The sequence below is a fragment of the Toxotes jaculatrix genome, chromosome 8 (genome assembly GCF_017976425.1).
Source record: "Toxotes jaculatrix isolate fToxJac2 chromosome 8, fToxJac2.pri, whole genome shotgun sequence".
Lineage (NCBI taxonomy): Eukaryota > Metazoa > Chordata > Actinopteri > Toxotidae > Toxotes > Toxotes jaculatrix.
Genome location: NC_054401.1, coordinates 11,553,265 through 11,565,908, shown reverse-complemented (window position 1 = coordinate 11,565,908; position 12,644 = coordinate 11,553,265). Strand labels below are relative to the sequence as shown.

At 42.4% G+C, this 12,644-nt stretch overlaps 1 protein-coding gene across 2 annotated transcripts in view; it reads right to left on the bottom strand.

Moving 5' to 3' along the window:
* si:dkey-246i14.3 (ephrin A4) overlaps positions 1-9,833 on the bottom strand; it is a 32,085-nt gene extending 22,252 nt beyond the window's left edge. For both annotated transcript variants that reach the window (XM_041043465.1, XM_041043466.1), the window contains exon 1: positions 9,334-9,833. In XM_041043465.1, coding sequence (XP_040899399.1) covers positions 9,334-9,458 — 125 coding nt within the window. In that variant the 5' untranslated portion in view covers positions 9,459-9,833. The remainder of the gene's footprint in view (positions 1-9,333) is intronic.
* Between the last annotated feature and the right edge of the window lie 2,811 nt (positions 9,834-12,644).

Below are 12,644 nucleotides of genomic sequence, written 5' to 3'. Positions count from 1 at the left end.
TCACGCTGTGCATTACTGCACACCCGAAAATCATGTGGTACCGGTTATTGCTACAAAAATAACACATCCAAATATGCTGGCACACACACAAACACACACACACCCATACACACACATACCAAAACCATATCTCATCATCTTACTGTAAGCCTCAAAAATCTGAGCTCTGGCATGATTAAAAAAGCAAATGATACCACATTCCATTCATTTTTTTTGCCTTTTTTTTCTTTTACACAAGTAAATTTTACAACATACATACATAACCAGTATACTTACTTATACTATAACACACACACGCACACACACAAAAAAAGCAGTGTCAGTTTTAAATGGGATGTAATTCCTAGTTGGGGTTCTCGCTGAGCCCGAGCAGCTGTGTGCGAGTGTGTATCCAGGCACAGTGATGGTAACAATTGGTAGTATGTGTGTGTGTGGATCTCTGTACCACACCTGTGTAAGAGCATGCGTCACTGAGTATGTGTGTGTGTGTGTGTGTGTGTTGGTACGAAGGGAGGGGCGGAGGGGAGGGTTTGCTCCTCACGCCTGCTTGTGAAAGTGATAGTAATACCTGCTGACATCCTTTCTTCCCTCTCTCTCTCTCTCCCTCTCACCTCATCCCTCCATCCCTGGGGGCCTTCCCGAGCTGTTTTGGGAGTTGAAATCTGTTGACTCTTTCCCTACCATCCTCTCCTTAACGCATTCTCCATCCCTCACTCCCTCCACTGCAGGTCTAATGTTTTTACCATCTCTGGGGGCTGACGAGGAAAAGAAGCAGGGAGGGAGTGTGTATATTCATATGTGGTGTATGTGTACGGCAGCACAAAAAGAAACAGAGCAGAGGAATGTGTGTGTTTCACATCATTGGGGGCTGAAAAGTAGGCTGTGCTGCCATACTTCTGGGAGGCAATGCCAAAATAATATTAGCTTTTGTTCCACCATGGAAAAGTCTCCGAAAAATCATACAGCAGAATCAAAACATCTACAAAGTGAAACATTTGTCATGTGATCCATCTACTCTGGAAATGACAAAGTGCAGGATACAAGGTGTGTTTAGGAACAGGGGATATAACAAACTACTCATTTTTCCCCACAGCTATGAGAGGATGATTCTGATAAGCAGAATCATGTATTAGAAAGGTGCAATACACAAAAGTATGCACCCACCCCATACACACACACGTTCACACCTTCAGAGTTGTATTTAGATAAAGTGTAGAGGAGCCATGTTTTCTAGCAGGTTTATTAGTCCATAAAGTTTGTTGGGGTGTGAAGACAGCCGCTCTGACACTCTTTTACGGCTTCTGGATTCACACTGTCACGCTCAAGACACACAGTACTGCATGCGTGTACATGGCATGACCCAGCTTTGTGGTGGTTCACAATACAGATTAAATTAAAATACAGAAAACATAATTAGTAATTGGGCAGGTAATTACAGCAATAGCTTACACAAGGAAAACATGAGAAATCGTGCAGTGTGTTTCCGTTTCTCTGCTTTTCACTATTTATTTGTTAAATAAATAGTTTGTTAATAATTTGTTAATAATTTGTTCCGCTTCCTTCAGTAAGTGCGTTTGTGCGCTTTCATTTAAAAGCAGAGCACTCTGGTATCCTTCATTATGTCTTTCCATGGTAGGATTACAGAGGCACGTCATGCACATTCATAATATTTCTTCTTTAAAGTCTTAATAAATACCACTTAAAACCATGGCTCTCCAGTTTTTACAAGATACTTTGTGACATAAACAATTACTTAAAAAGAACAGTTAAGCCTACTTGCAGATTTTTTGAGTCTTTACCTTAATCCAGTGACATACTGCATCATTTAAAGCTAACGGATATGAATATTTAAAAGATTTTATAAACATTTCATCAACATTTCCCCCATGGACATTTACTTTAGCACTATGTCTCAAAATCTGTAGCTTTTAACCTACTGATCTAACTGGCTACACCTGCTGCCAAGACCATGTACCAACAAGTTTTGACAAAAAATCAGATTTTTAAAGATTCATGCTACCACCTAAGTGGGTTTACTTAAAAATGTACAAAACAGATGTTCAAATCGATTACCAAAAACTAACTGAACAAAGTAGGATTGATTCCTGCACAGCATTCCTAAGAGTGTCCTCTCGGCTCTTGATGGCAGCAGGACTCATTTAGGGATCAAAATAAAAGCAAATCATTGCATAATATTCTTCATAGTTCATATAAGTTCATATAAATCACAAAATTCACATATGAAAGCAGGGGCAATTTCATGGAACTCCAGCCGAGACTGTTGTATGGTGAGCGTTATTCTGTGAGAACAAATAGGCAATTTAAAAAAAGAACATCTGGAGCGACTGTCCTTAAGCACCTTTGACAACTTGAGGCATGATGGCAAACATGTCTCAGTGTCCTCCTGGAAGCGAGGACCTTGTATGGTACAATAATCCAGGTTTCTGCTACAGCCTTTTGCTCGGCCTGGGTCAATACTAATTCAATTTCTGTCTCAGGGAATTCCCAGGTTGCCTCTTGGCAGGATTTCTGAGCTGAGTGGAAGAATGTTGTGTGAGCTTATATGTACGTGAGAGTGTGTGTCTGCCTGTTTGTGCCTGCACACGTGTTTGTGTGTGGGTGAAATTCTACGAGGCACGTATTATCTAAACAACAAACAGGCTGCGTTGCTTTGGTCAAGCTTAAGTTGACAGTGTTTCCCACATTTTGAGTTTACATGTTCTCACGCACACACAATTTAATTGCTGTTTTCTATGTCAAAGAAATACACAGTTGGCCTGACACCTACAACAATGGCAGCTCATTGTGTGCCATGAATGAATGAATGAATGAGCTCCCGCTCAGTGCGCACCAACAGCCCTTAACCACCATAACCACCCTCTTCACACACATACAGCACAGCAGCCATTTTGTGCCAAAGCCTGGCTGCGCTGTGCCAACCGAGCTGCAGACAGCATTGAACCTCATTTCATTCCACAGCTGTTCCACCTCACTTGGAGACATTCATACAATACAACTTATTACAGCTTAATGCAACCTAATATTGATGTATGTGTGTACACAGAGAAACAGAGCGGCATGGGGAGAGAAATTGGGAAAGAGACGGGTCCATATGCAGTCTAGCGATAATGCGAGAAGCCGGCGATAATATCTGGGTGTTAAATTGGTATCGATTGACTAAATATCCTGACCAGGAGGAGAGAGCGGCCGTCCTTTCATGCTTGTACACCATGTCTGCTCCGACGGCTCCAAGCTGCACTGTGACTATCTGATCCATTTTAATACAGACATCCTCACTGCTAGGCCTCTGCCCAAACCTCATTTTCAACACAGTGTGCTTGACTCTTCCTGTGTGTGTGTGTGTGTGTGTGTGTGTGTGTGTGTGTGTGTGTGTGTGTGTGTGTGTGTGTGTGTGTGTGTGTGTGTGTGTGAGTGTGTGTGTGTGTGTGTTTGTGTGTCTGTGTGTCTGTGTGTCTATCTTGCCTTTCACTTCAATTGCAAAGGTTATTTTTGTTGTGCCATATTTTATGTTGATATAACACTAAACAGTAAAATGGAGGATTACTGATTTCACACAGATATACACATAAAAAAGCAGGAAGCAGTGTCAGTTAGTTGTAACTTAAACCTATTTCTGTAAACATTCTCTTGAAATAATTCTCAAAATGAGGCCATGTGACATTTTAGAGCAAAAGGCATAATTGCACAATACTCTATCTGCTCGCCCTGCCTTCAAAAAAAACCAAGCATCCAAAGGCAACAACACGCCTTTTCCCTCAAACACTTTAGTCACACCTAAATTCAACTAACAAGTGGAAACAAAACAATGACCTATATAGACGAGAGGCCAGCACAGTGGTTGGTAAATGTTCCCACAGCAGTACACCGCTGGCCGGAATTGAGGACTATTCCAGTGAAAGCCACTTTCACTACTTGCTGTGGGTAGAAGAACAATCTCAACAAAAAAAAAAAGGAGTAAAAATCATGATTCATGTTTTTTTGATCACATGTGAATCAAAAGCTTGAATGTTTAAATAGGGCTGGGTATCCTGGTACAGGTCTGGGTTTTGTTTTTCCAGAACTGAAATTTATCACACTCGATCTCTTCTCAAGGAAACAAAGACTTCCCTTTTACGCAAACCAGCAGGTCAGTTCCAAAAACATGCATGTACACACACACACACACACACACACACACACACACACACACACACACACACACACACACACACACACACACACACACACACACACACACACACACACACACCTCTCTGACAGAGCTATTGTTCCACTGAAATGAACTTCACCCGACAACAATGGCACCAAATGTCAATTCACAAGCGTACAAATCACTAAAATCACTGCTCTGCATTGTTTTCTGACAGAGATGAAAAAGCTGAAGTGTACACAAAGTTAACTCATCCACAGTTTACCTCCAGATAATACACTCAATACCACAAACAAACAGACAAAGCACATTTACAAAGACGGATAAGGTCCACAAACAAACTCACAAACACGTCTCTGGATCTACACAGACCACCAGCTAGTGAGACAATGAGCATTGACACAGAAAGATACAGAAGAGGGAGAGAGACATTGATACAGTCTGATGACACATGAGAAGAGAGAGATCCAGAGAGAGACATGGAGAGGGAGGCAGAGACATTGCTTTGTTAGCAGGACAGGGAATAAAGTGGTAATTACCTCACTGTGGGTTTGTTGATTATAGTTCAGCCAGGTTCTCCATATTAATCATTTACCAGGGGAAGACTAGTGATTACTACCAGAGATTAGCACAAAGACAGACACAGAGAGGAGAGATGGCAGGCAGTGCGAGAAATATATTCATTTGCATGCACACACACGACAGAGGAGGAACAGACACAGACAGACCTGCGGGTGAAGAAATAATAAAAAATCTTAAAAAAGAAATCAGTCTAAAAGTGCAATCATCTCCCCTGACAAGACAATTACAAGCTGTGTCTGCTTTCACTTTACTGTATACTGATGTGTGTTTGCTTGCTCAAGCCCAGAGATCGTGTGTGTGTGTGTGTGTGTGTGTGTGTGTGTGTGTGTGTGTGTGTGTGTGTGTGTGTGTGTGTGTGTGTGTGTGTGTGTGTGTGTGTGTGTGTGTGTATGCATACGCATGTGAAGGTATGGTATGTGGAATGTGATTTACTCTGGTATTTAAAGTAGATCATTCATGAGTGCACACAGACGGAAATGATGCATAAACAGAGCAGAGATTACACGGAAGACTTATGAGGGCTGCTTTCAATAAAGATACAGAAAACCAATACAAATATTCATCTCCTCACGCACAGTTTAAACATGCTTCACTGGCTTTGAGCTCAACCTCAGTCTTTGTCGGGGGGGAGAGGGAGAAAGAGACAGAAAGGAACAAGGAGCGAGTTCAGAGGGGTCTGGACTGGTCTGATGTTGTTTTAAACGCTTTAAGGTCTGTGTCCGAGCTTGTAGACAGTTTGAGATAAAGCAAGAGAGAATACAAGTTATGAGAAATTGGTTATAATGTTCTTATTGTGAGTGTAAACGATAAAATACTGTTATCTCCAGTTATAACCCTGCTAATCCGCTGTTCTGCAGGAAAGAAAGACAGAAATTGGGAGAAGAGGAAGCAAGGAGCTGGATACCAGAGTCTAAAGTTTGAGCTGTAATCCAGAGGAACTGTTACAACAAGTTTGCCTCCTGCCATGACGGATAGAAGGGGAAAAAGAAAGGTAGAGGTGTAAGCCAAGAACAAGGGTAAATCAGAGGACAAGGATATGGAGTAGCTGATTTAAGGTTCAGGTATGGGTGACATTTATTCTTGTTACAAATCTCTAAGCAGCTCATATAGAGAGGTAAAGGCCTCTTTCAAGCCATCTCTTGCAAAAAAAAAAAAAGGTAATTCAATACTTAAAGTTTTGGTGCTTTGAGTAAACTTCCTGACAGAATCTGAGTAAATTTATGAGGATGAATGTAGCACAAGAAGAACAAGAAGCAGACATTCCATCAGGTTTAAAAGCACACTATAGCACACAAGAACGGGGCGAATATACCAGTAAACTAAGCTGAAGTAAGCTGAGGTACACAATCAGCACTGGGAACACACACAAACTCACACTCAGGCTTAGAGTACTCTGGTTGTAATATTTTACAAACCTTTAACTGCTCAGGGAAGTAAAAAATAATTCCTCCTCTAACAAGGAACTACTGCTCTGAGAGACACACAGTTATAAAATTGAGATTGATCATAAACTCTGTTCATAAAATCATAAAAGAGGGCAATCGAACCACTCGAACCCCACAGTGAAAGAGGCCGGGGTATCTGATTCCACAATGTTCGACGCTGACCCTGCAGTCAGTCTATCACTTCCATTTCAGAGCTCCATTTTTCAATCTGGAGGGTGCTAAATGTGTGCCAGTTAAAGTGTTTCACTGAGTCTTTGTTACAGCCATATTAGCCAGCAAAGAACAGGGCAACGAGGCCCTTCAGTCTCCACTTCACTGCCTCTGCTTCATTAAAACCATAAATCTAGATGTCGAAGGAAAGGTGATGGCCAAAGAATGTCTTCTGTCATCTGTATTAAAAAGAGGCTGTTCACCAGCTACAGTTAAATAATACACACACACACACACACACACACACACACACACACACACACACACACACACACACACACATATATATACATATACTATATGTGTGTGTGTGTATACAAGCTCAGTCTTTAATGTAACGGCAGTCATAGCTTTAGCTGCTTTTCCAGTGTGAGAAATAGCAGGAATAAATGAAGGCATGATTAAACTGATCTGCACAGCTGTTTGGCATTTAGCTATCAAAGCCACTTATTAGTTCAGGAGTCCAAAAACCTTTATTTCCTACATCACCAACACTTACAAAGAAGGGAAGGTCAGCAAAGGACAGATCAACAACATTCTGCCAACATGTTCCAATAAATTTAAGATGTGATTTTTAAACCTACATTAATTGATTTTTGAAAGCACAACGTACATATCAGCATGTAAAGTTGTGGTATTAGTGAACACTTGCCAGTTAAAAGACCCAGCAGACGCTGAGCAACGTACATTTCAAGTCATGTTTCTGCCAACCTTGCAAATATAAGTCCAAAATTCACTCTCTTTTAAGTTCAATATGTGCCCTATTTTGTTCTCCATCAACTCCTGAGGGATATAGCTGGCCATTTATCTGGTAGATCTGCTCTTTGATGCTGGCCAGGTAGCTTACAGTGGGATTGTCAGAGCTATTTTGCTATAAACAATGCCGATGAAAGCAGTGAAACTGAATTAGAACAGTAAACTTGGCTGTTTAACCAAAACAGTGGACTGAAAGATGCTGAAACACTCAGCAGAGCTGAGGGAAACTGCAGAATCTCTGAGGGTTTGTCACACAGAGTCATCTGATCCATTGTCAATATAAAAATAATAATGCTTTAAGAAATGAGCGCAGAACCTTGCAATATTTTCAACAATGAAGAGCAATAGATTTATTTTAAACCCCTACAATACTGAGGATAAATAAACAAATAGCCAATTATGGTTATTTTGTCATCTAGCGAGCCTTCTGTACCATGGCCATCGAGAGCAGCCCCACACGCTGCAGTACAGCTTCATGCCAACAAAGACATAGCTCTCCTGTCCCCGTGCTCCTTTTCTCTCGGCAGGCTACATTTACAGGCCTCAGGACAACCTGGCTGGCTGGCAGGCAGCTAATAGAAAATATGGTATGGGAAAATGACTGAAGCTCAACTAATCACACCGCCAATATCCATCACTGGGCAGGAGGGAGTCGTGAGAGATAAAGGGGGGCGAAGGAGGAGCGGAGAGTGCGGACAAAAAAATGAAAAGGAGAGCGGGATGTAACAAGGGAGGTAATGAAGAGTGAGGAGAGGAGAGGAGAGGAGAGGAGAGAAAGTGAGTCCTAGCGGTAAACCCAGGGGATTCTGGACCGGGTGCAGCATCATGGCTCTGCTGATAGCTTTGTGATTGGGTGGTGTTGCTGATGAGAGTGATTCTCTGCCACAGTGGGTTACCCTCCGCCGTGATGCTGATGGCATTGTGATTGTGTGGTGTTGCAGCCGACTGTGTGGCCCTGCCACAGGCTGTGACCATTCATCCCTGAATCTCTGGGGAACAAGAAGGTGCTTCCTAATCCTCGTAGTGTTCCTCCCCACCACATTTCTGTTGGATCCCAATTACAGGACTGGGTTTTACCCACCTGGACACATCGGATATAACCTCAGCTGACACCACTACAGGATGAGCTCTGCAGACCTGACAAAATGAGCCCTTGGGGTAATTATTAAGTATTATTAAGTCCCAGAGGTCAAATTATTAGATTTCTGTCACATTTTGTGCATCCACAAATGTAAAACACAAGACAAAACTGTGACTGACAAAGTGGTCTCTATGGCTATTAAGTAAAAAGATCCTTCATCTAAAAGAGAGTTTAGGGAATCAGGCCTGATGGAGAGAGTCTCTAAATACGCCAGTGAAAGAATGACGGATGTGTTATTTTGGGCAGTAGTCCTACTGGCCCTGCAGGTCTCCCACCGCAACCCTTCAATTAGCCAGACTGGAACACCTGGATCAGCAGGTGAGCCTGACTCTGCCTTGATAATGGCCCCAATCAACCCATTACACACACTCACAAACATACACACCTTCCCATTACCCAACTACATATTCACTTATGCCCAGCAGCACTTTAGACTTTAATATACACCTGTGTCCTCAGAATGCTATCTAGGGCACTATTCAGAACAAACACTTAAGAAAATGCCCTTACTTCTGGTATTCTATAAGTAGCATAATCACTAACTCTAAAAAGGCAGTGGACAGGTGAAAGCCACGGTTAGAGTATAGTCATTATGACAAAGATAACCACCTGCAGGAAGAAGGTGAAATCACGCCACCAGTTCAAGCTTTTTCTTATTATTTAAGGAAAACATCAGTCTGATAGCTGTGGGGTGAGGCCGTGTTTTAGGCCATCGTACCAGCTCTGAACCCCTCTTCAATCACGCAAACTACACAAGGAGCGGCATAGCAGAGATTCTTTAAACCAACTAAAGCCTGACTCATGTTGTAGGAATTATTGTGGTAGTGTTGCAATAGCGTGGAAGCGCAAGTTCAAACCAACAGCGTTTGTTTTATGCAAAGCAGCGGGCAGATTAAACCACATCTCACTTTTTAACATTAGGCCTAAACTTTAAATTTGGCCCCGCGCTGAGAAGGATCCCACAGAAACAACCGTCTTCTCGTTTCGCTCTGCAGAGGAGCGTAAGAGAGCGCACCTTGTTTCCTCACCTTGTGTTTGTAGAATTCCAGTACACGACGTGTCTTTTGGCTACAGCAGCTGAGATAATGTTGAAGAGGAAAATCGTGGCTTTCCAAGTAGGAAGAGCTCCCGGTGTAAGCACCAGGGAGCCCATCCTGACGCGGGGAAGCGGAAAGTCGATCTGCACCGCCTGGGAGTGGTGTGCAAATCAGGTGAGGAGACCCGACAGAGGAGCTCGGGGAACAACTTTTCTTCAGCAGCTTCACACACTCAAACTTCTACGCCATCTGCTACTAACGCTTCGCATGATGTGTAAAGGTGAACTGATTAAAGACGCTCAAAAAAAAAAAAAGACGTTAAATAGTCACTGGCTGCAGAGTTGAAGGTGTGCACTCCCACAGTGGAAAGTTCTTGAGAGTTTGTCCAGATTCTGCATGATGGTTTTGGACTGAGATCCCACTGAAACGCAATAGACTATAAAAGGAGGCTAAACCTGAGTTTAAAGGTCAGGATTTCGTGTACAGTTACAGATCAGAATATGAATTGAAAGTGCCAGCTGCTTTGGCAGCAACAGATTGCACAGTGCCAGAAGGGCGGATCCGCTGGGCTGAGGGCGGTGCCGGGGGAACTTTGAACCAATCAATTGACAAGGGTGTGGTGATGTGTGATACTCAGTGGCGGTTCTACATTGAATGACTCCGTGGGCGACTCCCCCTCCAAGCGCCCCCCCCCACCCACCCATATAAATATTCTTTTAAAATAAAAACAATATAAATATTATTTTAACAATATTTATATTATAACAAGCTCCAACTCCAACATTGCCAAAACAGTTTAAAATAAACATAAACAACAAATAAATAAAATATAGAATAAATATTCTGAATAGCACAAATCCTTCATCACATTTATTTGCTTTTTTTTTGGTGTATTTTTTAAAAGCGGTAGGATCAAGCTGATAAATTCGTATTCCTATGTACCGACGTTACTTTCTCACTTGCACATTTATACCTTTCTCTGTTTTTATTTTTCTTTGATGCACCCTAAACAAGTGCTTTGTCATGAGACACCTTAGAGTCTACAACATTGCATATTGACCCTTTGATATAAAACTCTGTGTGAAACTTTCTGCAGATCCGGACCCGTCTATAAATGCATATGCTGTGGAGGCATGCTGGGAAATGGGGATGGCTCCCACACTCTCCAAAAAGCCAGCCACCAGCCTTAGTTAGGGTGCCGTCTATGCTGGGAAATGGGGAGTCTGACTGTCATGGAGCTAGATAAATTTCACTTTTCAGTTTGACTGCACCAGATGATAAAGTGGTTTAAAGTGGATTATTATTATTATTATTATAATTACTGATGTCATTTTCACATGGTACTGGTGCAAATACAGATTATATCATGGTATGTTTTGGGCTTCGATGGTAAAGAGGTTTATGTGTACATGGGTAAAGAGGGTGTGCTTGAAGAACAGGGCAGTGGCTGTGCTTGTGTAACTGTTTATGAGTTTTTATTAAGAAATAACAGTTTTTCTACAGTTTTCTACACATGACAAACCGAACCAATCAGGTGATTCGTATGACGTCCGAAGCACTCACCTGCTTCAAACGTCAGTGACCAAACCATATCTCGGCACAGTGGTTCAATACAACTGCCTCATGAGCTACCGTGCATGGGTTGGAGCCTCTAGTGTTAGAGGACCATCACTAGAGACTCCCACACTCTTCCCACCTGTAAATGACTGTTTTTAACTCCAGCCATTTTTTTCGTATGCTTTTATTCTTTTAAATTCTGTTTTGTTTGAAGACTTTTATTTTGAAGGTACTTCCGGTTTAATCGTTTTCACTGACGTACGGACACTTAACTGTGTGTTCCCCTTCGGTGATTTTAGCTCCTTGGCTGGAGATGGGAACAAGGTGTTTTTCTTTTGTAACGTATTTATTTGTATGTTCTTGTAAATGTATCGGTGAGAGAACATTTATGTGTAATTTTGTTGTAAAGGTTACACCGAACGTTAGTTTTGTCTCTCAAGCTAGCTTTAGCATTTTTTCGGCACGTCTTTGTTAAGCAGTTCATATTAGCGGTTCTGAAATTAATGTTTATTTGTATAATTAATGCAGCGTATGATTATTTTTCTGCTTGTTTGTGTTTGTAAGAGCTCATTTTTGTTATTTGTCTGTCCTTCAGCTCTTATGGTGTTCGCAGAGGAAAGGAATGGAATAAGGGAAGGAAATTTATTTTTGTTCTATAAAAAAGGCTAAAGCGTGAACTTAAATAAAATCCTCTGAAACATCTGTACGCTATACCATTGTCTGGCCGGGGTTTGCTACACCACCTAACCACCACCCTGAGTCAGGGTGCCGTTTCTACATGCATATGCTGATGGTGCATACTGGGAGATGGGGATGGCACCAATTTGCCTATACACCACACAGTAATATGATAGATAATAGAAAACAGCTTAGTGGCGCAGATGATTTTTTTTTTCCACGTGGTTGTGCCACCCCCCATGTGATGCCGCCCCGGGCGGCTGTCCGGTTCGCCTGTGCCAAAAACCGCCACTGGTGATACTGTAGTGCAAAGTTAAATGTTTGTGAGGTGCACCCACTGGTGTGGGGAGACTGTCACTGTTCCAGTTTTTCAGGAAAGCTTGGGACCCTCTGTCCTCTTTTCCTCCCCTTGAAATGACTGAGCTGCAGCAGAATAGCTCAACATATTTAACTTATTTCCTGCAACAAGCTCCAACACACAACTTGCAGAGTCCTGTCAGACCTCGAGCGGCTTCTCTGGAGCAGCTGTGTGTTTGCCCATAGGCACTCCAGCAGTGAGGTTCAACAAGCAAACTTCCTACTTCATTCCCTCCTAAACCTTCCTCCAGCCCTACACCTCAGTTACAGTGTAGTTCCGAGTAGGGCAACATTACACTGGGAAATGGTGTTTTTCAGGTAGCCAACACACAAGATAATTAAACAGCAGGCAGCCACGCCACCCTTTTGACTGTAATCTGCAAGATCCACATTTAGTTTGGCTACCTCTTGCTGCCGGAGGTGTGTGTGTGTTTGTGTTTGTGTGTGTGTTGATAAGTATTAATTCTCTGGTTGTTGTCAGCCACCCCAGGGGAGGGTGTAGTGACAGTAATCACTACGCCTCCATGGGCGAAAGCCATTGGTGGTCCTCTCTAATTATCTGATTTTCTAAGTGTGTGTGTGTCTGTGTGTGTGTGTAGGTGAGATTACTAACCCTGCTATTGTACCAGCACTATCACTCATCCAGACAAAGTTACACTGATAGCTTTGTGTTATTATCTGCTGCAACTGCACGTCTGGCTATTTCCTCT